General features: G+C 40.6%; 1 protein-coding gene across 2 annotated transcripts in view; it reads right to left on the reverse strand.

Moving 5' to 3' along the window:
- Positions 1 to 27,062, reverse strand: part of LARP1B (La ribonucleoprotein 1B) — a 102,364-nt gene that overhangs the window by 58,451 nt on the left and 16,851 nt on the right. Inside the window, exons 3-10 of one of the 2 annotated variants that reach the window (XM_075860456.1) lie at positions 16,454 to 16,506; positions 14,128 to 14,187; positions 13,006 to 13,141; positions 11,247 to 11,381; positions 6,298 to 6,405; positions 1,882 to 2,041; positions 1,645 to 1,789; positions 375 to 549 (exon numbers count right to left, since the gene is read on the reverse strand). In XM_075860456.1, the coding sequence (XP_075716571.1) occupies positions 375 to 549; positions 1,645 to 1,789; positions 1,882 to 2,041; positions 6,298 to 6,405; positions 11,247 to 11,381; positions 13,006 to 13,141; positions 14,128 to 14,187; positions 16,454 to 16,506 (972 nt within the window). Of the gene's footprint in view, positions 1 to 374; positions 550 to 1,644; positions 1,790 to 1,881; positions 2,042 to 6,297; positions 6,406 to 11,246; positions 11,382 to 13,005; positions 13,158 to 14,127; positions 14,188 to 16,453; positions 16,507 to 27,062 lie in introns of both variants that reach the window. The other variant, XM_075860457.1, reaches the window with a different exon arrangement.

Genomic DNA, 27,062 nt, shown 5'->3' on the forward strand with positions numbered 1-27,062 from the left:
ACTGTAATTGATCGTGTCAATGTAAGTGCGAGAGCACTAGTAGTAAATATTGTCACATCTGCATCATCAATTTAAATATGCAGATACAATTTATGAATTAAACACATACGCTCACATGATTATCTGAAGTAACTTTATATCCCTATAGGTTTAAAATCAGTGAGAAATTAAGTATACACTAGGGAAAACTAACAGGAATACCTATAATATTAACAGGAATAGAATGACTGAGCAACATCAAATTCATAGAGCAATCTGTATTTTTGAGTAAACAACAATAATGAGAAAAATCAGTTAGTGACCTCTGTTCTATAATAATAATTTTTATATTCAGAATTAAACATAATTATAACTAAATATAAAAAAATGCATACCAGTCTGATACACCTGCAGCTTCCCAGGTATAAATTCAGGACAGTTAAGGAATCTAGAAAAATCAGTTTGCTTAAGTTCTCGAGATGAAGCAGCTGGAATCGGCCATTTTTTGGGATCTAATTTTCTTCTTATTTTCTGGTCTACTATCTCTACTTCTGTACTGTTCTTTAAGGCCTGAAACAAATGGAGGTTAGTCAAGTTTCCTTACAAATCTGCCAGTAAAAGACATGAAAGTATATTTTCATAAAACTTTTGACACGTCACTCAGGTGAGTGCTGTGCCGCTTTGTTTCTGATTGGCTTTCCTCATATTATAGCTAATCACTGAAGGTACCAGCAGTGGGACACTTTGTGAACGGTTTATAGTCAAGGGAACCTTCTAACAAGAATGCATTGTCCAAAGCGGAGAACCCCTTTAAATTCATGCATTATTGCTCTACCTTAGTAAAATCTTTATAACTTTCTATCTGATACACATTATGTAAACAGTTCTGCTCCAAAAGCAAAAAGAGCTTCTGAATACGCGGTTTACAGGACCTACACAGTAGCCATGTAAAAGGCATCTTTATTAGTTGCTTTCTCATGTAAGAAAAATATTTACCTAAATTTCCCAGGGAGATTTAAATACTTGAGATCTCGCTGGTTTCACTAAGGCTACATTCCAACAGTCCTATTTTTGGTGCATGTGGGAGCAATATATTTTTGGTCAAAAACATAAGTTTCCCATTGGAAAGAAGAAGGGCATACTTTACATAAGTAAATATGAATGAATATGGCTTTGTCCGCTTTGCACAATCCAGCTTTGTTACAACCTCCCACCCCTTCCTGACCTGTAACGGATTACAAGATCAGATTTAATCTGCAGGCAATCCTGGCTACAAGTGTTTGATATCCCTGGAGCACCACCGCAGGGGAAATAAAGCTTTACATGGTGATTATTGAAATCATTGGTCTGTCTCCAACTTGGAAGAAACACTCTTTGGCGCGGCAATCTGGCTTAATGATGGAGGTCCTAAATTAGGGACACCACTCTATTATCGCAGAATACCCTAATAGCGTATATTTTTTTTAAACCAGAAACCCTCTATAAAGGGTCAACCAGTTTTCCTTTAACTTTTACGAAGAAATGTAATCTGTGTGCCAGAGAAGGGGCGCACACCGGAACACAAATAAAAATCTAACTAAACAGTATAAAATGCATATTACAGAAATACACCAAACATTGATCAAAATAGAGACTCTGTGTACAATAGTGGCAAGTACAAAATACCTCACAAATAAGACGGATATCTGTAGTCAAAGACTGCACACGATGGAAACCCGCAATCAGAGAAAGCGGCAAAAACCCCTGTGGATCCATCTTCCTTCTGAGAAAAAAGTCTTTTTCCAGATTTTCCAAGCTGAAGTAGTACTCTCTAAAAAAACAAAACACAATAGTGAAATAAAATGAATGCGTTCATTAATTTATGGTAATTAATTGCTTTTTTTTATACTAAACTTTACTTACATCTGACGTTTAAGATACTCCTTCAGCAACTTTTGATCCACTTGATATACCTGCACCCCAGATCCATCATCATAACAATAAATCATACTGGTAATATTTTCACAAAGCTTGGGTTGAAAGTGCTCAGTACCTTTGTTGAAGTTGCGTAAGCTATAGCGACCTTGCAAAAACAAAAAAATATTTTACAAATATAATAAAAATGAAATAAAAAATGTAATTAAAATAATAATAAATAATAATATTATTGCTGTGGACTTTTTCATTTGAGTTCATGCTTAACCCCTTCCCTCTTTGGCCACGTTTGACATTCCTGACAGAGCCTCATTTTTCAAAATCTGACATGTTTCACTTTATGTGGTAATAACTTCGGAATGCTTTAACCTATCCAAGCAATTCTGAGATTGTTTTCTCGTGACACATGGGACTTTGTTACTGGAAAAATTTGCTCGATACATTCAGTATTTCATTGTGAAAAACACCAAAATTTAGTGAAAAATTGCAAAAATGTGCATTTTTCTAAATTTAAATGTATCTGCTTGTAAGACAGGCAATTACACCACATAAAATTGTTGCTAACATCCCCCATTTATCTACTTTAGATTGGCATCGCTTTGTGATATCGCTTTATTTTTCTAGGACGTTACAAGGCTTAGAACTTTAGCGGCAGTTTCTCACATTTTCAGGAAATGGGGGCAGTTCAGTTGTGAAATGGCATTGAGGGCTTTATATATTAGAAAACCTGAATAAGTCACCTCATTTTAAAAACTTTAGAGGTTCCACAAGAATTAAAGCAAAGTAGAGGTGAAATTTACAAATTTCCTTTTTATTTTACATAAATTAATTTTTAATCCATTTTTTTTGTAACACAGAAGGTTTTACCAGAGAAATGCAACTCAATATTTATTGCCCAGAGTCTGCAGTTTTTAGAAATATCCCACATGTGGCCCTAGTGCGGTAATAGACTGAAGCACCGGCCTCAGAAGCAAAGGAGCTCCTAGTGGATTTTGGGGCCTCCTTTTTATTAGAAAATATTTTAGGCACCATGTCAGGTTTGAAGGGCTCTTGCGGTGCCAAAACTGTGAAAATCCCCCAAAAGTGACCCCATTTGGGAAACTAGACCCCTCAAGGAAATTATCTAGGGGTATAGTGAGCATTTTGACCGCACAGGTTTATTGCAGAAATTATTGGAATTGTAGGTTTAGGTAATTTTTTCTAATTTCCACAAGGACTAAAGGAGAAAAAGCACCACCAAATTTGTAAAGCAATTTCTCCAGATTAAAACAACACCCCACATGTAGCCCTAAATGGCTGTTTGGACCCACAGCGGGGCTAAGAAGAGAAAGAGCTCCATTTGGCTTTTGGAGCTCAAATTTAGCAGGAATGGTTTGCAGAGGCCATGTCACATTTGCAAAGCCCCCGAAGGGACAAGAGAGTGGAAACCTCCCACAAGTAACCCCCTTTTGGAAACTACACCCCTTGAGGAATTCATCTAAAAAATCCTTTTTCTTCAATAAGACGTATCTTCAGCTCCAAATTTTTCATTTTCTCAATAAATAAAGGAAAAAAAGAACCACAACGTTTTTAAAGCAATTTCTCCTGAGTACGGCAATACCTGATATGTGGTCATAAACTGCTGTTTGGGCACACAGCAGGGCTCAGGAGGGAAGGAGCGCCATTTGGAGTGCAGATTTTACTGGATTGGTTTCTGGGCGCTATGTCGCATTTGCAAAGCCCCTGTGGGACTAAAGCAGTGGAAACCCCCCACAAGTGACCCCATTCTGGAAACTACACCCCTCAAGGTATTCACCTAGGGGTATTGCGAGCATTTTAACCCCGCAGGTGTTTTGCAGAAATTAGTGTGCACTCGATTTTGCAGAGTGAAAATGGTATTTTTTCCATAGATATGCCAATATGTGGTGCCCAGCTTGTGCCACCATAACAAGACACACCCTACATGCGGCCCTATTCTTTTGCTTGGACTATCGACAGGGCTCAAGAGTGAGAGTACCATGCGAAATTGAGGCCTAATTTGGCAACTTACACATCTTGGTTCACAATTGCAGAGGCTCTGATGTGAAATAATAAAATAAACCGCTGAGAAGTGACCCCATTTTGGAAACTACACCCCTCAAGGCATTTATTAAGGGGTGTAGTGAGCATTTTCACCCCACAGGTCTTTTCCATAAATGGTTGCGCCGCGGATGGTGCAAAATAAAAATTAACATTTTTCCCTAGATGTGACATTTTAGTGGGAAATATTTCGTGCCCAGCTTAAGCCACTGGAGACACACACCCCAAAAATTGTTAAAAGGGTTCTCCCAGGTATGGCGATGCCATATATGTGGAAGTAAACTGCTGTTTGGGCACGCTGTAGGGTTCAGAGGGGAGGGAGCGCAATTTGGCTTTTGGAGCGTGGATTTTGCTTGGTAGTAGTTTTGTTTTGAGTTTTACTGGTATTTCAGTTTATAATTTGGGCGCAAATGTGAGCTGGGCAGAGTATATTAGGGACATAGTCCGGTGGTATAATAATGGAGTAAACCATAAAATAATCCATAAATATTTGTTGTTATGCTGTGATCGGTCCTTTCTGCACAGGCCGGTGTCGCACTGATAAATGTCCTTACTTATCCCACTTCTGGTCCACACTCCGCACCTTTCCAGTCTGATGAATTTTGCTGGGAAGTGTTGTCTTAGTATAATACGAGCACCCTCGCTTCCAGCAGATATGTTTGGGTCCTACCCTTCCTTGTTCCCTAATTTTAGGGCCTTCATAAATCGCCACTTGAAACAGAAGAAATGTTCCTCGGGCCAGCTCAACTGCATATTTTTCTTTCCTGACATATTTGAGCCTTAACTAATTTTATTATTTCACAGACATAGTGGTATGAGGGCTGTTTTTTGCGGGACAAGCGGTCATTATTGGTACCATTTTGGGGTACATGCGACTTTTTGATCACTTGTTATTCTTTTTTTTTGGGAGGCAAGGTAATCAAAAAAACAGCAATTCTGCCGTCGTTTTTTCGTTTTTATACAGCGTTAGCCATGCGTTATAAATTACATGTTACCTTCATTCTGCGGGTCAGTACAATTTCGGCGATACCAAATTTATAGCACTTTTTTATGTTTTACAACTTTTTGCACAATAAAATTACTTTTGTAAAGAGAATGTATTTTTTTTGTTGCCATGTTTTAAGAGCCATAACTTTTTAATTTTTTTCGTCAATGGAGCTGTAGGAGGGCTTGTTTTTTGCAAGACGAGCTATAGTTTTTATAGGTACCATTTTTGGATACATGCGACTTTTTGATCACTTTTCAATTTTTGGAAGACAAAGTGACCCCAAAAAAAAGCAATTTTTGCAGTATTTTTTAGGTTGTTTTTTACGGCGTTCACTGCGAGGGACAAATAACATAATATTTTTATAGTTCAGGTCGTTACGGACGTGGCGATATCAAATATGTAAGGTTTTATTATTATTTTTTCAATAATAAAGGACTTGAAAAATGGCGATCGTGTTTTATGTTATTTTACTTTTCTTTAGTCCCACTAGGTTCCAACAGTTTGTTTGATGTTCTAATACATTGCACTACCTATGTAGGGCAATGTATTAGAACTGTCAGTTATTCACAATCAGGCTCCGACTCTGGCCGAGGCCTAACCGGTCTCCGTAATGGCAGACAGGAGGCCGTTGTTAGGCCTCCTGTTGTCATAGTAGCAGGCGCCAGCCATGCCATCACATGGCAGGCCGCCGATTTGCTACAAACCACTTTGATGCAGCAATCGCATTGGATCGCTGCATCGAAGGGGTTAGCTCCGGTTCCTGCCGATAAATCAGGATGTCCGCTGTAACATACAGCGGACACCCACTGCTGATGACGCCGGCTAAGCTTCTGAGCCGGAGGCTGAGCCGGCGCCATGTTGCCGATGGTACCGGAAGCCTTTTAGACACCGCCGCGGGGCATAGGAGGCTTCGATTGCTGGCAGACCAGAAGGTATTAGGCCTCAGATCGCCTTTGCAGCCACCGACAACCTAGCGATCACGTTGCTGGGGTGTCGGTGGCTAAAAACTCCTCAAATGCTGCGATCTCTATTGAACGCAGCATCTGAAAGGTTAATTGGCCAGATCGGATGCAAGCTCCGGTCCTGGCCGATACCTCAGGGTGCCAGCGGTAACATACAGCTGTCACCCGGCGGTGACAGTGCGGGATCAGCTCCTGAGCCCGCAGTATCACCGCAACGTAATAGTACTGCGCTTTTTGGGAAGCCCTGCACGACAGCGCCGTATATATACGGCGGATGTCGGGAAGGGGTTAAGCTTTGAGCCTGATGTCATGTATCATATCAATGAATGTAACAATGTATTAAAACCGATTTGAAACCACATGAATTTAAGCAGAAAGTCATACAGTGAGCATTACCCCTTCCCCGTCCTCTGGATCGGCCTCTAAAGCGTTCTCTTATACTGTTGGATTCGCTTTTTGTGCTCAAGACTTCATCCTGGTCATTTTTTCTATCTTGTTGCCAACCTGTATAAATAGATTACATTTAAAGCTAAAAGAAAGGATATTTTATTACACTGTAATGCGATCACTGTGGATCAGTGTAAACGAGCACCGATCAACGAGACCGTTCGTTGATGGGTGCTAGTTTGCGCCTTTCACAAGGAGCTACACATAGGGATGAGCGCTCGTCCTCATACATTTCTGTTACATTGGCAGCACGTTTCCCTGTTTACACAGAGAGATTTGCTGCCGACAACATTATTATTTTTGGCAGCATAAACTATACAGCCAGCTGATGAACGAGTGTTTACACAGGACAGTGATCAGGAATGAGCATTCTGTGAACGCTCATTTGCCTGATAATTGGCCCATGTAAAAGGGCCTTAACAAAACTACAACCTTTTAGCATTTTACCAAGTTTGAAATCCTCTGCTTCTAAAATGGATAATGATGCCACACAAATTAGTAAATAAATTAGGTTTACCATATATCTTTATTTAGGCATTATTTTTTGTTGTTTATTCTTTTTTTAGGAATTTAAGGCATAAGTTTACTAGTAGTTTTTCAAGTTTTCAACAAAACGCAAAACTTTAAAGTTGCCAGTTTTGTTGTGAAGTGGTTTTGAGGGGCCTATAAATTAGAAACCCCTCATTAATTACCCCATTTCAAAAACTGCACCCTATAACGTGTTCAAAATAGCATTTAGGAAGTTTGTTAACCCTTTAAGGGTACGAACACACACAGCGTAAACACTGCGGACTTTCCGCAACGGATTAATTGCGGAAAATCCGCAGCGTATTACAATAGCAGCAATGTGGGTGAGATTTAAAAAAAAATAAAAAATGCTGCCAAAAAATAAAAATCGCACAAAATTGACCTGTCGTGCAGTTTCTTAAACCGCAGCTTGTCAATTAATGCTGCGGAATTGCAGCTCTTCTGTTGCGGATTTTCCCATTGAATTCATAAAGTGGTGTGTGTTGTGACATTCCACCGCAAAAATCTCAAGAAAAAAAAAAGAAAGTTAGACTTACCCAGATTTCCCCGCTTCTTCTCCAGTCCGGCCTAGTGGGATGACGTTTCATTCCATGTGACCGCTGCAGCCAATCACAGGCTGCAGCGGTGACATGCCTGCAACTATATCCCAGGAGGCCGCACTGCGCACAGAGAAGTGGGAGGGGGTAAGTATGGACGTTTTCTTTTTAACATTTTCCGGCACTGCATTCCGCCGGAGAAGCCCACCACAATGACGCAGCGTATCCGCCCAGAATACACTGTGTGTTTGTACCCTAAGTGTTTTCCAGGAATTAAAGCATTGTGGAGGTTAAATTTACAGAATTTTTGCAGATATTTAATTTAATGGTATGTCCTCATAGCATATGTTTGAGGCAGAAAAATACAAGGCTAATGTCAAGAGAAAATAACCTCTGAATCGAGGCGTTTTTGGAGCAGATTTTCAAAGGTTTTTGGTGTTTGCAAGCGGATTTTGAAGCATATTTTTGAAGTGTTTCTTGTAGTAGGAATAGAAAATCAGTTTCAAAAACACCTCAAGGAGTGAAATGCCACTTGTTTTTACGAGGCGTTTTTTTACGTGGTCTATTTGAATTCAGGGGTGTAAAAACACACTGCGTCGTAACTACACGGTCTATTTCCAATTGAATTGAATGGAAGCGGTTTCTAGGCATATTGCGAGTGCATTTCTAGTTGCATTACGAAGCGTTTTACGCTCTGAAATACGCCAGCAATCTGCCCGTGGGAACATACCATTAATCCATTTCTGTAACACAGCAGGTGTTCACAGAGAAACACAACTCAATATTCATTACCCAGACTGTAGTTTTCAGAAATATCCCATATGTGACCATAGTGTGATCCCGGACTCAAATACAGGCCTCAGAAATGAAGGCGCATCTTTTGGATTTTAGAGCCTCCCTTTTATTAGGTTGTTTTCCAGGCACCATTTCATGTTTGAAGAGGTCTTGAGGTGCATCGAAAAGGAACCCATTTTAGAAAATATACCCCTCAAGGAATTTATCGAAGTGTTTAGTGAGCATTTTGATCACACAGGTGTATCGTAGAATTTATTAGAATTGGGCTGTGGAAAAAATATATATAAATAAATGTTTTCTGCAATATGTAGCGGCTCAGAAGGGATGTAGTGCCATTTGGCTTTTAGAGCGCAGATTTTGCAGGAATGGTTTTCCGACTCCATGTTGCAAGTGGCAGTACAGTGAAAACCCTAAAAAAAAAAATAAAATTGTACATTACATGCTTAAGGGTATTTATCTAGGGATGTACCGAGCATTTTGACCCCACTGGTGTCCAGCAAATTATAATTGGGCTGTAAAAATGGAAAACTTGAAATGTTTCATTCTCACAAGGAGTATAGAAGAAAAAACACCCTGAAATATGTTAGGCAATTTCTTCCGAGTCAGGCAATACCCAAAATGTTGTTGTAAACTGCCATTTGGACACATGGCAGGTCTCAAAAGCAAGGAGTGCACTTTGGTTTTTGTAATATAAGTGTTCATGGTTTTTGGACACCATGTTGCATTGCCCTGAGGTACCAGTACAGTGGAAATACCCAAGAAGTGACCACATTTTACAAACTACACCCCTCAAAGAATTTATCTAGAGTGGTAGTGAGAATTTTTACCCCATAGGTGTTGCCAGATCCATTGATCATGAATTTCTGGTACAGTGAAAAATTCAATTTTTCCATAGATATGCTATTTTAGTGCAAAATATGATGTGCCCAGTTGGCGACCTACACACTATAAATAGTTTAGCGGGTTATGTGGTCATAAATTGCCAGGCTCGGAAGGACCGCCATTTAGCTTTTAGAGTACAGATTCGTAGTGGTTGTGTTTGGTGTTTTTCTGGTATTTCATTTTATAATGTGGGGCATATGTAAGCGGTGTAAATAAATTATAAAATTAATAATCCATGGATGTGTGGTACGCTTTGAAGCAATCCTTTATGCACAGTTTTTCGGGGGAAAGATGTCACGCTGATTAATGGTATTCATTTTTATCCCCTTTTGTAACACGCAAAGCACCAATTTTGGGGCTTTCCCTTGTTTGCAGTTTGGGGAACTACACTGGGAAAGTGTTGCCCTGGTACTACACTGGTGGCCTCACTTCCAGCAGAGAATATGTTTTTGGGACAGATGTGCTTGGGCCCACCTCTTCCTGGTTCCCAAATATTAGGGCCTTAATGACCACTTATTGCAACTGAAGGTAGGTTCCTATCTGGCCTGTACTTCGGGACAGCACCTAAGCATTATATAATGCCATGTGTAGGGTGTGCACAGCCAACTTTTGGCATTATGGGACATGGCTATACGGTAAATCAGGATATTGTACAAAATATGTGCGCTCCAGTATTGTCCAATTTTTGGCTTCTTCACTAGCCCCATATGCAGCACAAAGCCCCAAAATGGCATCACCTTTGCTGTATCTACAAAGTCCAACTGTGGGGTCAGGCAAATGATGATGTGGGGTTTTGGGTGAAAATATCAGGCCGATATATAAATTATTCTGGGCCATCATTTTGCATCATTGCGTTCCGAGAGTCATAACATATATTTTTCCGTTGAAGGAGTTGTGTGTGTTCGAGGGCTTATTTTTGCGGGACAAGCTGTAGTTTTACCTGGTACTATATTGTGGAAATGTGATTTTTTTTGACCACTATTTATACCTTTTTTTGGGGAGGCGAGGAGACCAAACACTAGCAATTTCTGGCCTGTTTTTTTATTTTTATGGTGTTCACCGTGCTGTATAAACAAAATGTTAACTTTATTCTGCAGGTTGATACGATTATGACAAATTTAGATTTATTGTTTTAGTACTTTTACATAAAGAAGTTTTTTTTTTGTTTGTTTTTTAAGACAAAAAGTAAGTTTTCACCGTATTCGGAGAGCCATAACGTTTTAAATATTTTTTGTAGATGAATCGATGTTAGGGCTTGTTTTTTGCAGAACAAGCTGTAGTTTTTACTATTATTATTTTAAGGTACATGTGACTTTTCGATCACTTATTTTTCCTATTTATGGAGCAAGGCAACCAAAAATAAGCAATTCTACCATTTAAATTTTTTCACAGCCTTTACATAAATAACATGATTTTTTTTATAGTTCAGGTCGTCACGAAAGTGACAATACAAATGAAGTAGTTTGGTTGTTTTTCTTCTAATAAAAGGGACTTAATTAGGGTTAAACGTGATTTTTTTTGTGTTTTATTACTTGAAACTTTTCTTAATTTTTCTAAAACATTTATTTCACCGACTGGTAGTCTATAAGGCCCTGTTACTGGCATGGCCTGATAGGCTTTCATACATGGAAATCCAAAAAGCCATTTTTAGATCTCCAGTTGTCATAGCAACCCATTCTCCTTCCCTCTGTCGCAAGCGAACACATTCATAATCGCCCATTGACAAAAAGCATTCAAAAAGAGCAGTCTGTTGGCATATGTTTTGGTTGGTATGCAACATTTTTTTTTCTTACTGAATGGAGCTTTTCAATGCAGAGGCATCTCCATCCTACCCCCCCCCCCAAAAAAAAAAAAAAAATAAGTGTATAGATTATATATTCTATAATTTTATTTTTTTACATGGAAGTGTATAGGTGACACATGCAGCTGCATGGCATCAACCCTAACTGCCATTAAAGGCAACATGTCCCCTCCAGCAGAATCACAAGTTTTATCAAGATCATTTCAATAAGATCAGTACTTCCCTTTTATTTTCATCACAGGAACAAAATTAAACTACAGATGCACCATGTCAAAAGAAAAGACCAGTGTAACTCAAGTGAATCGTATCTGCACCTTGTACACACATTATAGTCAAGAATGGCCTACTCTGCTTACCGTGGATGTAATGTGCTCGTTTCGGCTTTTTACTGGTTTCAGGTTCAATTTGCGACTCCAACTGAGAGCTCAGATTGTCCGGGTTTTCTGCTTTCTTGTCCTCCAAGCTCAGTGGTACCCATTTTTGTTTGAAAACTATAGAAAGAATAAAGCAGAAAGGATTTTTGACAAGCATATGTATAGGTTTTCCCTTATTCGACCAGGTTTTAGTTATTTCTCAGGATGCTGGTCACTAAAGCAATATAAATGTGAGATACTGCCAATGATTGGGTTGATTCCTCATGGAAACTCCTCTCCAGAGTTGCAAGTGGAGTTTATATGCATTGCTGGTCGTGTATTGCAGTAGCTACTAAGAAAAATGTAAACAAATCTTACATCAGTTATTACTAATGGGCCGCCAGTCGGAACAAATCGTTTTAGTGCAATAAACATAGAAATAATTAACAATCGCCGATTATGGTTGGATTACTATCTTTAACTGCTTAGGAGCTAAATGGTAAAAGATCTGAAAGTCGAAAAGCAACACTTGATTTACAACATCCCGAAGTTAAAAATGAAATATAAGATTCCGTAACCGAAGGCCCCATGAACACAACCGTATGTTTCATCTGTAATTACGGTTGTGTTCATTTCTATTGGCCACTGACACCTTCCAGTATTTTTATTGATGGGTGCTGAAAAATTATACAACCTGTCCTATTCTTATTTTATTACGCCACGGACTCTCCCATAGAAGCCTATGGGCGCTTCCGTAAATACGGACGGCTACGGATGTGCATCCATAAACCGTCCATATTTATAGAATCGTTGCTATGGAACATGTTGGTGACATGTGCAGACTCCCACTTTTTTTTTTTACGGATCAAATACGGATACATTACGGACCGTATTTGTGGATACCGTTGCGTATATACGGATAAAACACGGATGACTACGGATCCGTATTTACGAATAGATGAAAATACGTTCGTGTGCATGGGGCCTAACAAAAACTTTGCTTTACATCAGATCTTTTACCTCTGCTTCTTTCCTGAGAGCAGTGCAGGAGCTCAGATGACAGAGTCTGTATTCACAAGAAGTCTATTTGCCGGATTAATTCGGTGCGGTGTATTACCACAACAGCCAGAAAAATCCTTAGGCCTCATGCATATGACCATATTATTGCTGCCGCAATTTAGCCACATTTTTTGCGGACCCATTCTTTTCTATGGCCCCACACACCCGCACTGAGATTTGCATGGTTCGTTGCGGGGGCCGCAAAACCGGACAAGTCATTTTACGCTCTGGATTTGCAGATTCATCAATACTGGTGAATTGTTGTGGATCCGCGAGTCCAGACAACACATGGCTGAACAACAAGGTTTTTTTGTGGTCCGACAGACCGCAACAGGCCCGTGGTTTTGCGGACTGTAAAACCAATGCGGTCGTGTGCATGAGGAGTTACACTTTATGAAGGGATTTACCAACAATCTCATTTAATACAGGATTATGTATAGGGAATCTTAGACCAGCACAAGAAGAGATAATACAGGTTAAGAGTCACAATCCTCCCAGCTCCAGAGATGCATAAGCATGAAGATGGGCTGAGGATCATTGGTGTTAACGGCTTGCCGAAACATCTTAATTGTATGACCAATAATCCCAAAAACATAATAAAAGACGTGTAAAACGGCAGCAACAACTAACCAGAAAACCTATTACACAAGCAAAAAGAAGAAAACAAGCTCACTGGATTTCCTACTGTGATTATGGCGCATACCTTTTTTCTTCGTTGCAGCAGTTTGAACCTCCACATCACAATTCTCTTGGCTTTTATCTGTCCCCTCAATCTTGTCCTTATTCACCTCCATCTTTTTAGCCAAAATATTTTGCTGGTTTGAGCATATGTGTTGACACTTAAAAGGTAAAAAACTGAAAGTAAAAAACAAACAAACCCACAAACATGGGGGCATGACCATTCCAGGCATTATAGGTGTTTCAGTCTATATACCACCAGTGTTTGTTAGGGGGAAATGCGCCTTTAGGCCAGTTTCATACACATCACAAAATACGGCAATGAAGACGCATCAATGCGAACGCTCTCACAAAAACGCTGCGACAAGACAATAAATCTATAGCGGATGAGGAGAATGGCTATATACACATGGGGGGGATTTACCAAACTACCTACGCCAGTTTTCGGGCATAGAAAATATGTTCTGCACGTAAATCAGAACATGCTGCAGATTTTCAAACAGCAGCCTTCATAAATCTGCCCATAGCATTTTGTTTTTTGATGTTTTGGGAGTCAGTGGCATTTTTACCAAAACCCAGCAGGCTCTAGGTGTAGAAGTTTTTTTGTTTTTTTAGGGTTAGCTCACACAGCCCAAATCGCCCCCCATTCAGAGGCGTTTTTTTCCCCTGGGCAGCTTTTGGCTGCTCGTGGAGAAAAGAAAGCAGCATGCTTTTTCTTCGTGCAGTTTCTGCCTCTGACCTCCCAATACAAATTATGGAATGCTGAAAACACAGCGCTTGTTTAAAGTGGTTTTCTTTTTGCGCCGTTTTTTTAAATTAGATTCAATGGCTGAGGGCAAAAGACGTGAATAACTGCGGGCAAAAATGCAGGCAATTAAAAATCTGCCTCAAAGTTCCCGAAAAAAAAATGTTTACAATGCCGCCCCACATATTGCATATTAGCAGTTTTGAAGATTGAAAACTGCTGACAGGTTCCCTTTAATATGGCCATGTGGATCCGTGAGCCTTTACATTGAGAATAGGGTTTGGTGTATATTTGAGATAAGTTGTATTAAGTGTAAATTAGTTACAGAACACTACCCCCACCCTCAAGAGGCTCACCAAGGCTGTTGGCAAAAAGCTTTGAAGAATATAATTGAATTCTTACCCCATGGCTAGAAGTTTCACTTGGCGTTGGCCAGTTTGTGATATCACGGAAGTCACTAGCCTATAGGAAAGATACAACATAGGTTAACATTCATTGTGGTAGCGAGTGTATATGAATATTTGTCCAACATGAATTTCAAAAAAAAAAAAAAAGGAAGAAAGAAAGAAAGAGGAAAAATTGGCCCAAGTAATATAGTAATATGTATTTACCGCAGACAACGGTGCTTCTATAGTAGTACAAAGCACCAGAGGATAAAAATAAAAAGTGTAGCTAAACATTTGACAAACTTCTGACATGTCAGAAGTTTGGATTGGTGGGGGTCCGAGCACTGAGACCCCCACCAATAGCTAGAATGAAGCAGCTGAAGCTCTCGTGTGCGCTCAGCTGCTTCGTGTCTGTTCGGCTTTTTCCGGAAAGCCGATGTAGCGGAGTACGGGCTCATAGATTTTCTATTAAGTGCGTACTCCGATACATTTATTTCCAGAAAAAGCCGAACAGACACGAAGCGGCTGAGAACTCACACGAGCGCTTCAGCTGCTTCGTTCTAGCGATTGGTGGGGGTCTCAGTGCTCGGACCCCCACCAATCCAAACTTCTGACATGTCACTTTGACATGTCAGAAGTTTGTCAAACGTTTAGCTACACTTTAAAGAGACTCTGTCACCACATTATAAGTGGCCTATCTCCTATATAAGGAGATCGGCGCTATAATGTAGGTGACCGCAGTGCTTTTTATTTAATAAAACGATCTGTTTTCACAACTTTATTAGCGATTTTAGATTTATGCTAATGAGTTGCTTAATGCCCAACTGGGCGTATTTTTTACTTTAGACCAAGTGGGCGTTGTACAGAGGAGTGTATGACGCTGACCAATCAGTGACCAATCAGCGTCATGCACTCCTCTCCATTCATTTAGGCAGCGCATAGGGATCCTGCTAGATCCTGATGTGCTGTCTTATACTAACACATTAACAATGCTGAAGGGTTTAGACAGTGAATAGACATTCCACGGGATGTCTATTCACAATCTCTGCACTTCGTTACTCTGTCTGTGGTAGTTACAGCAGAGGAAGCGTGATCTTGCGAGATCTCGCTGTAAATGACAGGTTACAACGAGATTACGCTTCCTCTGCTGTAACTACCACAGACAGAATAACGAAGTGCAGAATTCTCTTCACAACGCCCACTTGGTCAAAAAGTAAAAACACGCCCAGTTGTCCATTAAGAAATCCATTACCATAAAGCGAATATATGTCATAACTCCGTCAAAATTGATCGTTTTTCTAAATAAAAAACACTGCTGTAATCTACATTACAGCGTCGATCACATTATGTAGAAGATAGGGCACTTATGATCTGGTGACAGAGCCTCTTTAAAGAGGCTCTGTCACCAGATTTTGCAACCCCTATCTGCTATTGCAGCAGATAGGCGCTGCAATGTAGATTACAGTAACGTTTTTATTTTTAAAAAACGAGCATTTTTGGCCAAGTTATGACCATTTTTGTAGTTATGCAAATGAGGCTTGCAAAAGTCCAAGTGGGCGTGTTTAACAGTAAAAGTCCAAGTGGGCGTGTATTAGGTGCGTACATCGGGGCGTTTTTAATACTTTTACTAGCTGGGCGCTGTGAAGAGAAGTAACATCCTCTTCTCTTCAGAACGCCCAGCTTGTGACAGTGCAGATCTGTGACGTCACTCACAGGTCCTGCATCGTGACGGCCACATCGGCAGCAGAGGCTACAGTTGATTCTGCAGCAGCATCAGCGTTTGCAGGTAAGATCGACTTACCTGCAAACGCTGATGCTGCTGCAGAATCAACTGTAGCCTCTGGTGCCGATGTGGCCGTCACGATGCAGGACCTGTGAGTGACGTCACAGATCTGCACTGTCACAAGCTGGGCGTTCTGAAGAGAAGAGGATGTTACTTCTCATCAGAGCGCCCAGCTAGTGAAAGTATTAAAAACGCCCCGATGTACGCACATAATACACACCCACTTGGACTTTTACTTTTAAACACACCCACTTGGACTTTTGCAAGCCTCATTTGCATAACTACAAAAATGGTCATAACTTGGCCAAAAATGCTTGTTTTTTAAAAATAAAAACGTTACTGTAATCTACATTGCAGCGCCTATCTGCTGCAATAGCAGATAGGGGTTGCAAAATCTGGTGACAGAGCCTCTTTAAGCCAGTCTTTTAAAGAGGTGGAGCTTCTTTTAAACTACTAGGAGCAACGGTTTCATTTTTGGTTCACAAAATGCTTGTATGTTTTAAATTACAGTTTAGTATATAAATAACAAAAATATTTCTCGAGCCAGACTCCACATTACCTTCTTAGAAGCAGGTTTTCCAGCCCGTACAATTCTTGCTGAACACGGCCAACCTGGAACCACATGAAATAAGTTTTAAAGTTACAAAAAAAAAATTTGGCTGTAGTTTAAAATGGTATAGCGAGCAACGGACATTTTCAATGCTATATAGTGAGTGACTCGCTGGGAACTTTGCAAATATAAAACGTGCAATGGTATAACCAGATAAAACATGCCTTTCAGAGTAAAGTAAATAGACTATGCCAGCTTACTTTACCAACATTATAATGTGCACAAAAGTATACAAGAAAATCACATGGAATTGAAAACCTAGGCTACATTCAGACAAGCGTATCAGATTCACGCGCGTGAATCTGGTCCGTGTGTGATGCGTTATGCATCAGTGTGCTTTGCGAGTGGCATGCGTTATTTACGCACTCGAAAAGCACATTTTTTTTATTGTCAATTGAATTGATTCGCAAATCACGCACCGCACACAGATGTGCATCCGAGTGCGGTGCGCAGTTTTCACGAACCCATTGACTTCAATGACCGTGTAGGTGCGTGAAAACGCACCCATATAGGACATGCAGTGAGTTTCACGAAGCGGACTCTTGCTGCGTGAAAACTCCTGCATGTGTGAACGGCCCCATTGAAATCAATGGGTCCGTGTGCGTTGAGTGATTTCCACGCGCAGCACACGGACGTTATTCACGTTCGTGTGAATGGGCACGTAGTTTTAACCTGCTTGCCGCCACGGGTTTTGGTACAATGTTTACACTTCTCAACAAATAAAACCTGAATTATAAAATAAATATATTTTAAAAAAACAACAACACTTTCATATTTTTAAGTAAACACCTGCCACATTGTAAAAATGCCACCCAGCACTTAACATTTATGGGCACCTTTAAGGAATTTTGCATCAAAGCAAGACATAACAGTTTCACTTCATGGTTCCCTTATATTCTGGTTACGACAATCGTTTTAAGTTATGTCATATTAGGCTTCGTTCACATCTGTGTTGGGGTCCCGTTCGGACGTTCCGTCCGAGGTTTCCGTCAGAACGGGACCCTGAGCAGACACAAACGGACACCGACGGAAACCAGAGGCTTCCGTTCCCATCACCATCGACTACGCTATTGCTTCCGGCAAATCTACGGGTCCGCTGCACAACTGACGCAAACGGAAACCATGGGCACCGGATCCGTCACCATTGAAATCAATGGTGATGGAAACGGAAACCTCTGGTTTCCGTCTGTGTCAGTTTGTGTCTGCTCAGGGTCCCGTTCTGACGGAAACCTCAGACAGAACGTCAGAACGGGACCCCAACGCAGATGTGAATGAAGCCTAAACAGGGTTCAAGTGTACCTATCTCCTTAGGCTCTCTTCACATAGCATTACTGGTTAAGGCTTAGCACATACACGTTCAGCACATGCACCTAAAATATTTCCAGGCACATACCATATCCATACACCCCAAACATGATGTAAACATAACCTTAATCTGACAGCAGCTCATGCCCAATCCCAGTTTCCCTAGACATCTGCTTTTGGGGGGACAGATCGGTTGCCCACATACACAAAAGATTTTTATTAATCTAACGTGTATAGGCAGCCTAATAGCAAGGCCTGGGAATCTTTGTGTATAGCCTGCCTAGCTCTTCTTTTCAAGGTGCTCTTTTCAGAGTGGAAAAACCTACAGTACATATACACCACCATCAGGAGAAAGGATGGCCCTTTGAGTCAGCGGAGTATGAACCTGGGCAAACATAATTGCCTTGATGGAAGCCACCGCAGTGGCCAGAACCTTAATGCAAAAGCGGAGAGGTTGGGACTTCCCATGCAGACTGCATGTTTGAGGGAGGACAACTCCCGAGATGATCAGGTGTCTAAAAATGTAAATCTTCTGACAAGGAGTCAGGCAAAACTTGGAGTGGTTGACAATCCACCTGAATCTACCCAGCGTATCCAGAGTGATCGATAGACTGGCCAGGTTGTGCCCCCTGAACGGAGACTTCATCAAGATGAAGTCCAGGTGGGGACTACTGAAACCCCCATGGAACGAAGAAGTGCCATTACCACCAATAGAATTTGGTGAAAACCTGTGGAGATTTATACAGCAGTAGCGCAATGTAGCCAATGGATACTTGGCGGCCGGCATGCATCACACAAAGGAGCAAGCAGAGTGAGTTACATAAGGTCCCTGTCAGGAGTATTCTCCTCTGGTACCTGACATGGCAGTATAGGGGGTCACCACATCACACTGTAAAACTGGAGACACTGGTGACAATGAGTCCACTCAAATACTTGAAGTAGGGTAATATCTCCCAGAAGAGTGTAATGGCGGTCCAAGTCTAACGATGTTTTGCTAGATACAGTGCTATGAAATGTTTTTTTTGCATATTTGTCACACTTGCATGTTTCAGACCATCAAGCTACTTTTAATATTAGACAAAGATAACAAAATGCTGTTTTTAAATTAGGTTTTCATTTATTGAGGGAAAATGCTGTTCAGCCCTACATGAAAATGAAATTGCACTCTAAGATACTAAATCAACCAGTTAACAAATTCTATTCACAATTAGGTTCAATTTCACTAGTAAAACCCAGGATTGACATGTCAGAAGTTTGTTGAAAGTTTAGTTACACTTTAAATAGAACCTGTCTGGCAACGTGAAGCAGACTTGAAAGTCTCAAAAAGAAGCACGCTGCCATGTGCTAAAGATATTCATATAGATATGCGAAACAGTCACTGAAATTTAGCAGTCTGGAAAGGGTTACAAATTCATTGCTAAAGCTCGGAGTCTCATCCAGGAAGTCAAAAAAAGAACCCAGACGAACATCTAAAAGAATTGCAGGCTTCACTTGTCTCAGTTAAGGTCAATATACGCGATTCCACAATAAGAAAGACCATGCAAAAATAGTATCAGTGGGAGAGTTGCGGTGCAAACCACATCTGATCAAAAAACATGCATTGCCAAAAAAAAAAAAAACATCTAGATGAACCCCATGACTTTTCAGCTAATATTCTGTGGACTGATCAGTCAAAGGTGAAACTTTTTTGGGAAGACATGGGTCAAGCGAACACCGCATTCCACCATAAGATCATACCAACAGTCGAACATGGTGGTGCTAGTGCAATTGCCTTGGGCTTTTGCAGGACCTGGATGACTTGTCATAATGGTTGGAACCATGAATTGGACGATCAGAAAATCTTGGAGGACGTCCGCCGTCAGTTCGTGACCTAAAAGTCCAAGCGCAGTAGTACAATGATACGAAGCACATAAGCAAGGGCACGACTAAATCGCTCAAAAGGTACAACAGTAAAGATTTTGGAGTAGCCGAGTCAGAGTCCTGACCATTGAGATGCCGTGGCAAGACCTTAAACGAGCAGTTAATGCTTAAGACCATTGTAGCCGAATTAAAACAATTTTATAAAGCAGAGTGGGCCAAAATTCCTTTACAGCGATGTAAGAGACTCATCGCATGTTATCGCAAACATTTAATTGCATTTGATACTGCCAAGGGTAGCACATCCAACTATGTTTTTTGGGGGGCAGTTACTTTTTCACATGAGTGATTTAGGTTCTGAATAAATCTGTATCTCCACAACTTCCCCTCTAAGATGGCTCGGCCTCTAAGGTACAGGAAAAACATGGAGGGGTTAAAAGCCCCCCTTCATCATCCAACCAAGCAGGTAGAAGGTTTCCATTTTTAAAAGGTGAGTAATTAGATATATAGACACACACGCACACACGATTCACTGTTCAATGGTAGATAAATCTTCGTGGTTATCCCTTGGATAATGTATTACATATATTTAACTGGGTGGATACCAATGAGAATTTATTAGTTACAGCGTAACCTTCAATATAAGATACATTTCACTCAATAATATTTTCGGATAGGGCAAGGATGCGTTATAAAGTTTTGTGCTAGTCAGCCACATTCCTTACAAACATTTCCACTGACCGATTTAATTATAAGGGTGGAAATGTAGTGTATTTGGGATGTATATATTTAGGAAATCCATCCTCGCTCACCTCCTGTTCCTCTAGCAGAGATTCTAGTGCCCGGAAGTGGCGAACTAAAGCCCAAGAAAAATTGCAAGCGTTCCGGGCACTAGAATCTCTGCTAGAGGAACAGGAGGTGAGCGAGGATGGATTTCCTAAACATATACGTCCCAAATCCACTACATTTCCACCCTTATAATTAAATCGGTCAGTGGAAATGTTTGTAAGAATGGTGGTTGACGAGTTACGCATGCTGCCTCAGGATAGGGGCTATGATAATCTTTCGCAGGCACAGTGGAGAGCTTTGAATGAGCTTAAGAATATGAAAAATGTGATCTTTAAACCCACACATAAGGGTGGAAATGTAGTGGTATGGCCAGTTGATATGTAGGAGTCTGACGCGTACAGGCAATTGCATGACGGCAATTGCTATAGACGTTTGAAATCCGATCCAACTGAAATATTTAAGGGTCAACTTGACAAATTGCTTTTTGAGGCCTGTGAAAACATAATTTCTAAAAAAGTTTTTGAAGGATTGGTTGTTAAATACCCCATCACTTCAACGCTATACTTGTTACCCAAAGTCCATAAAGATCAGAAAAGACCCCCCCGGTCGCCCAATAGTGTCAGGCTGTGGGAGTCTTTGTAAACCTGTGTGCCGTTTTTTGGATTACTATTTACATCCATGTGTGGAAAATTTACAATCATACATTAGGGACTCCACTGACGTTTTAAATCGTCTGGATGGAGTAACAATAGAACAGGATATGTATTTAGTAACCTGTGATGTCGAATCTCTCTATACATGTATTGATCACGAACTGGGCTATGTGCCCTTTCACATTTTTTGCGCATACAAAAACATGACTCTGAATTGATAGAGTTTCTCATCATGCTTATGTGCTTTATCCTTGAACATAATTATTTTATGTTTAGGGATAGACATTTACAACAACGTGGTACAGCCATGGGGGCAACTTGTGCCCCTTCATACGCGAACCTATTTCTGGGTTTCTGGGAGCAGGATTGTGTACAGGAGGCAATGGACATGGTCTCTGGATGTGTTGTTACATGGATGCGTTTTATTGAGGACATACTTTTCATTTGGCAGGGGACGCGGTCTGAATTAGATCGGTTTTTGACTATTCTGAAAAGTAACCAACCGAACATCAAACTCACCTATGTTTATTAGCCAAGAGGTGATGGAATTCCTAGACCTCAAAATCACGGCCAACAATACAGGTAGGCTCAATACCACCATCCTCCGTAAAGAAACATCGGTAAATGCTCTGTTACATGCATCATCTTTTCATCCTAGACATACCATACGTGCCATTCCTACAGACGAATTCTTGAGAGTAAGATGGGTCTGTGATTCCAAATCAAATTTTGAAAATGAGGCATATCAATTGAAAAATAGTTTTTTACAGCGAGGCTACCATAAACGAGATATTGAAAAAGGGTACCAAAGAGCATAAAACAACGGACCGGAATAATCTTCTGACGCAACATAAACGAAAACACCTAGATCCTGTGGTAAGGTTGATCACCAGGTATAATACGCAGTGGACAGAAATGAGGGAGATTGTGGCTCGTCTTTGGCCAATTTTGTATCGGATCCTGATCTAAAAAAATATTTACCTTTGAGACCACAACGGACAGCTAAAAGAAGCAAAACATTGAGAGACTATCTGATTCGTAGACATTATAGCGCTTCGAAATCAGATACCTATCTCTTTGGCTCGAAGGGACCGGATTGGGGCTCATTCTCGTGGCCATTGTTCTATTTGTCAATTGATTATAAAAACAAATACATTTTCTGATTCTCACAATCAGAAGTTCTTTAAAATTATACACGTTATCAACTGTAGTACCACAGGTGTGGTGTATATGGCGACTTGCCCTTGTGGTCTCTTCTATGTGGGGATGACCACAAGGGAGATGAGAATACGTATTCAAGAACACGTGAGGGACATCAAGAAAGCAGGTACAATTGAATGTAATGATTGGGAGAAGATTGACAAACTAAAACCTATCCCTAGGCATTTCCGAGAACAACACAAGAATAGATGGCAAGACCTAGGAGTTTGTGGCATAGACAAGATCATCATTGGATCTCATGATGGCAACACTTTTCGAAAATTGGAATGTATTGAATGTAAGTGGATTAACAAATTAAAAACCAGTTCTCCTTTTGGACTAAACGAAAAAAAATCATTTGCATCATTTCTTTCATTTGGGTCTTGCAGTATCTATATAGGTCATGTCTGTACAATTATTTTTAATGTCAGTGAGGATTATGCTTGGGATAAAGGCTTGTAATCCTAGAGTATCCTTGTGGGTGAATCGTGTGGTAATTATCCATCTAAAGGAGGTTGTCATTTTCATCTTTGGCTATAGGTTGGTTTAACATTGGCGATGTTGATTCCGTGATATATGATGGCTTTCGCTGGATACAATTCAGAACTGGAAATGGATGTCTCTATACTCTATAGGTTCCAGCAGATGTGTGTGTTGATTAGTCTATGTGGTCTATTGTATTGTTATTTGTGGCCTTGGATTGTTTCAACATGTGATGTGGTCTATTGTATTTCTATTTTTGGGTCAGTAACATTGCTATATGTGATGTATTGGGAGGTACATATATATTTTTCACGTCAGTTTTTTCAAGGGCTCTTTTTCTTTTGGGCAAAAACATACTAACTATGCAGTGAAGGAAATAAGTATTTGATCCCTTGCTGATTTTGTAAGTTTGCCCACTGTCAAAGACATGAACAGTCTAGAATTTTTAGGCTAGGTTAATTTTACCAGTGAGAGATAGATTATATTTTTTAAAAAAACAGAAAATCACATTGCCAAAATTATATATATTTATTTGCATTGTGCACAGAGAAATAAGTATTTGATCCCCTACCAACCATTAAGAGTTCAGCCTCCTCCAGACCAGTTACACGCTCCAAATCAACTTGGTGCCTGCATTAAAGACAGCTGTCTTAAATGGTCACCTGTATAAAAGACTCCTGTCCACAGACTCAATTAGTCAGTCTGACTCTAACCTCTACAACATGGGCAAGACCAAAGAGCTTTCTAAGGATGTCAGGGACAAGATCATAGACCTGCACAAGGCTGGAATGGGCTACAAAACCATAAGTAAGACGCTGGGTGAGAAGGAGACAACTGTTGGTGCAATAGTAAGAAAATGGAAGACACACAAAATGACTGTCAATCGACATCGATCTGGGGCTCCATGCAAAATCTCACCTCGTGGGGTATCCTTGATCCTGAGGAAGGTGAGAGCTCAGCCGAAAACTACACGGGGGGAACTTGTTAATGATCTCAAGGCAGCTGGGACCACAGTCACCAAGAAAACCATTGGTAACACATTACGCCGTAATGGATTAAAATCCTGAAGTGTCCGCAAGGTCCCCCTGATCAAGAAGGCACATGTACAGGCCCGTCTGAAGTTTGCAAATGAACATCTGGATGATTCTGAGAGTGATTGGGAGAAGGTGCTGTGGTCAGATGAGACTAAAATTGAGCTCTTGGCATTAACTCAACTCGCCGTGTTTGGAGGAAGAGAAATGCTGCCTATGACCCAAAGAACACCATCCCCACTGTCAAGCATGGAGGTGGAAATATGTTTTGGGGGTGTTTCTCTGCTAAGGGCACAGGACTACTTCACCGCATCAATGGGAGAATGGATGGAGCCATGTACCATCAAATCCTGAGCGACAACCTCCTTCCCTCCACCAGGACATTAAAAATGGCTCGTGGCTGGGGCTTCCAGCATGACAATGACCCGAAACATACAGCCAAGGCAACAAAGGAGTGGCTCAAAAAGAAGCACATTAAGGTCATGGAGTGGCCTAGCCAGTCTCCAGACTTTAATCCCATCGAAAACTTATGGAGGGAGCTGAAGATCCGAGTTGCCAAGCGACAGCCTCGAAATCTTAATGATTTACAGATGATCTGCAAAGAGGAGTGGGCCAAAATTCCATCTAACATGTGTGCAAACCTCATCATCAACTACAAAAAAGTCTGACTGCTGTGCTTGCCAACAAGGGTTTTGCCACCAAGTATTAAGTCTTGTTTGCAAAAAGGGATCAAATACTTATTTCTCTGTGCAAAATGCAAATAAATATATATAATTTTGACAATGTGATTTTCTTTTTTTTTTTTTATATAATCTATCTCTCACTGGTAAAATTAACCTAGCCTAAAAATTCTAGACTGTTCATGTCTTTGACAGTGGACAAACTTACAAAATCAGCAAGGGATCAAATACTTATTTCCTTCACTGTATATGCACTTTGGATATAGATTTCTTAAAATTTAGTCTATGGTCTATTTATGGCCAATCATATTGTGTCATGCATAAATTACAGATATGGTGGCTATTTATATATCCAATATTAAAATCTGCACTAATTTTGCACTTTATATATATATGTGTATTTAGCAACATTTATGCGCTCAATAGGTATACTATGGGTATACTATGGGTAAATCTTGCCCCTCAATATGGCCGTATGTATCTTTGTAATATGTAGACACCGTCCTGCTCCACTCCTCCCGGCGCAACGTGGAGAGGTGGGTACGCATGGATATTTGGTGCACGCCTCCCCGCTGTCCCGGGGTGACGAGATCATGGTGGCGCTGTGCTAACAAGATCAACGGTATGTATTATTCTGGCAATTGTGCCCTTTCTTAAAATAGCCGCAAGCGCTTGTATGCGGTGTGCGCGCCGCCCCTCTTCTCCCTACCCACGGCACTGTGTGGTGATGCGGGCGTGCATTAATAGGTGTCCTCCGCCTCCCTGCTGTTCCGAGGGGATGTGATCAGGGCGGCGCTGCATGTTTTCACATGTGAGCTGCTCACAAGGTACCTTAACGACGAGCGACAGATATATCCATCACCAGCAGCTGTTAGTTCCCGCATATATCAGTCGCTCTGATCGGGTGGGTACTGCCAGTGTACCCACGCGATCAGCGGCAGAAGCACGGCTGTTATACACAGCCTGGCTCCTGCCAAAACGGCCAGAATCGAAGCAAAAGCGACAGCGACATCTAATGTGTTTGACAGAGGGAGCTCCCTCCCTGTCATCCCATCGGCGCCCCCGCAAAGAAATCGCGGGGCGCAGTCGGGTTTCCATGGCAGCCCGGGGGCCTAACAAAAGCCCCCAGGTCTGCCTTCAGCCTCCGCCTATTAGCCCTATTTAGTAAAAGTGTAAAAAAAAAAAAAAAAAAAAAAGGAACCCGTGGACATATATGGTATCACCGTGATCGAAACGACTTAAACAATAAAGTTAACGCATTAATTAAACCGCCGGGTGAACGGCGTCTAAAAAATATTGCAAAAAACAATGGCAAAATTCCTTTTTTTCTCCCCTTCCCACCATAAGAAATAAAATATCAATCAATAAGTCCCATGTAACTCAAAATACTACCAATGAAAACTACACCTTGTGCAGCAAAAAACAAGCCCACATATAGCTGCATCAACGGAGAAAAAAAAAAAAAAAGTTCCGGCTCTTGAAATGTGGCGATTAAAAAAAAAAAGAGACTTGTTTTTGTAAGGGTTTTTGTTCTGCAAACGTAGGAAAACATAAAACCTTTAGATATTTGGTATCCCCATAATCGTGCTGACCCATCGAATAAAGGTAACGTGTTATTTATGCCGCATAGTGAACGGCGTAAATTTGTACCGTGAAAAACAATGCCGGAATTGACGTTTTCAATTCTTTCCTAAAATAAAGTTAATAAAAGTTAATCAATATATTATATGCACCCAAAAATGATGCTATTGAAAAATACAACTCGTCCCGCAAAAAACAAGGCCATTTTGTGCGTTAATGACCAAGGATTATTTTTTGTTTTATCACGGTCACATTTCAAGAGTCGTAACTTTTATGAACGGCTAGGTCGATGGAATTTAAAAAAAAAATTACGTCTCTTGGAATGCGGCGATGCAAAAACAAGTAATTTTTTTTCTAAAAGGCTTTTTACTGTGCAAACGTAGGAAAACATATAAAACCTTTACATATTTAGTATCCCCGTAATCGTGCCGACCCATAGAATAAAGTTAACATGTTCTTTACGCTGCATAGTAAACGGCGTAAATTTATAACGTGAAAATCAATGCTGGAATAGCTGCTTATTTTCAATTCTCTCCTAAAATAAAGTTAATCAATATATTATAAGCATCTAAAAATGGTACAATTACAAAATACAACTCGTCCCGCAATAAACAAGCCCTTATACGGCTATGTCGACGGAGTAAAAAAAAAGTTACGACTCTTGGAATGCGACCGTGAAAAAACAAAAAATAATCCTTGGTCATAAATGCACAAAATGGCCTGGTCATTGAGGGGTTAAACTAATATGACTTGTTTATACTACACCTGGTTGTGATACACAGGGTACTTTGATTGGAACATATGATACTGTTCCTCCTATTTAAGCCCAAGACTCCTCACTGACCATTACTCCTTGAAAAAGCAGATGGCGAAACGTGCGTCGGGGTGTTTGGTTGTGGTCTGTGGCTTGTCTTATTGAGGGGTAAACATGCAAAACATGGGTTGGTATTTGATATCATTTTGGATCTTTGATCGTGTT

The sequence above is a fragment of the Rhinoderma darwinii genome, chromosome 1, assembly GCF_050947455.1.
Source record: "Rhinoderma darwinii isolate aRhiDar2 chromosome 1, aRhiDar2.hap1, whole genome shotgun sequence".
NCBI classification, from domain to species: domain Eukaryota; kingdom Metazoa; phylum Chordata; class Amphibia; order Anura; family Rhinodermatidae; genus Rhinoderma; species Rhinoderma darwinii.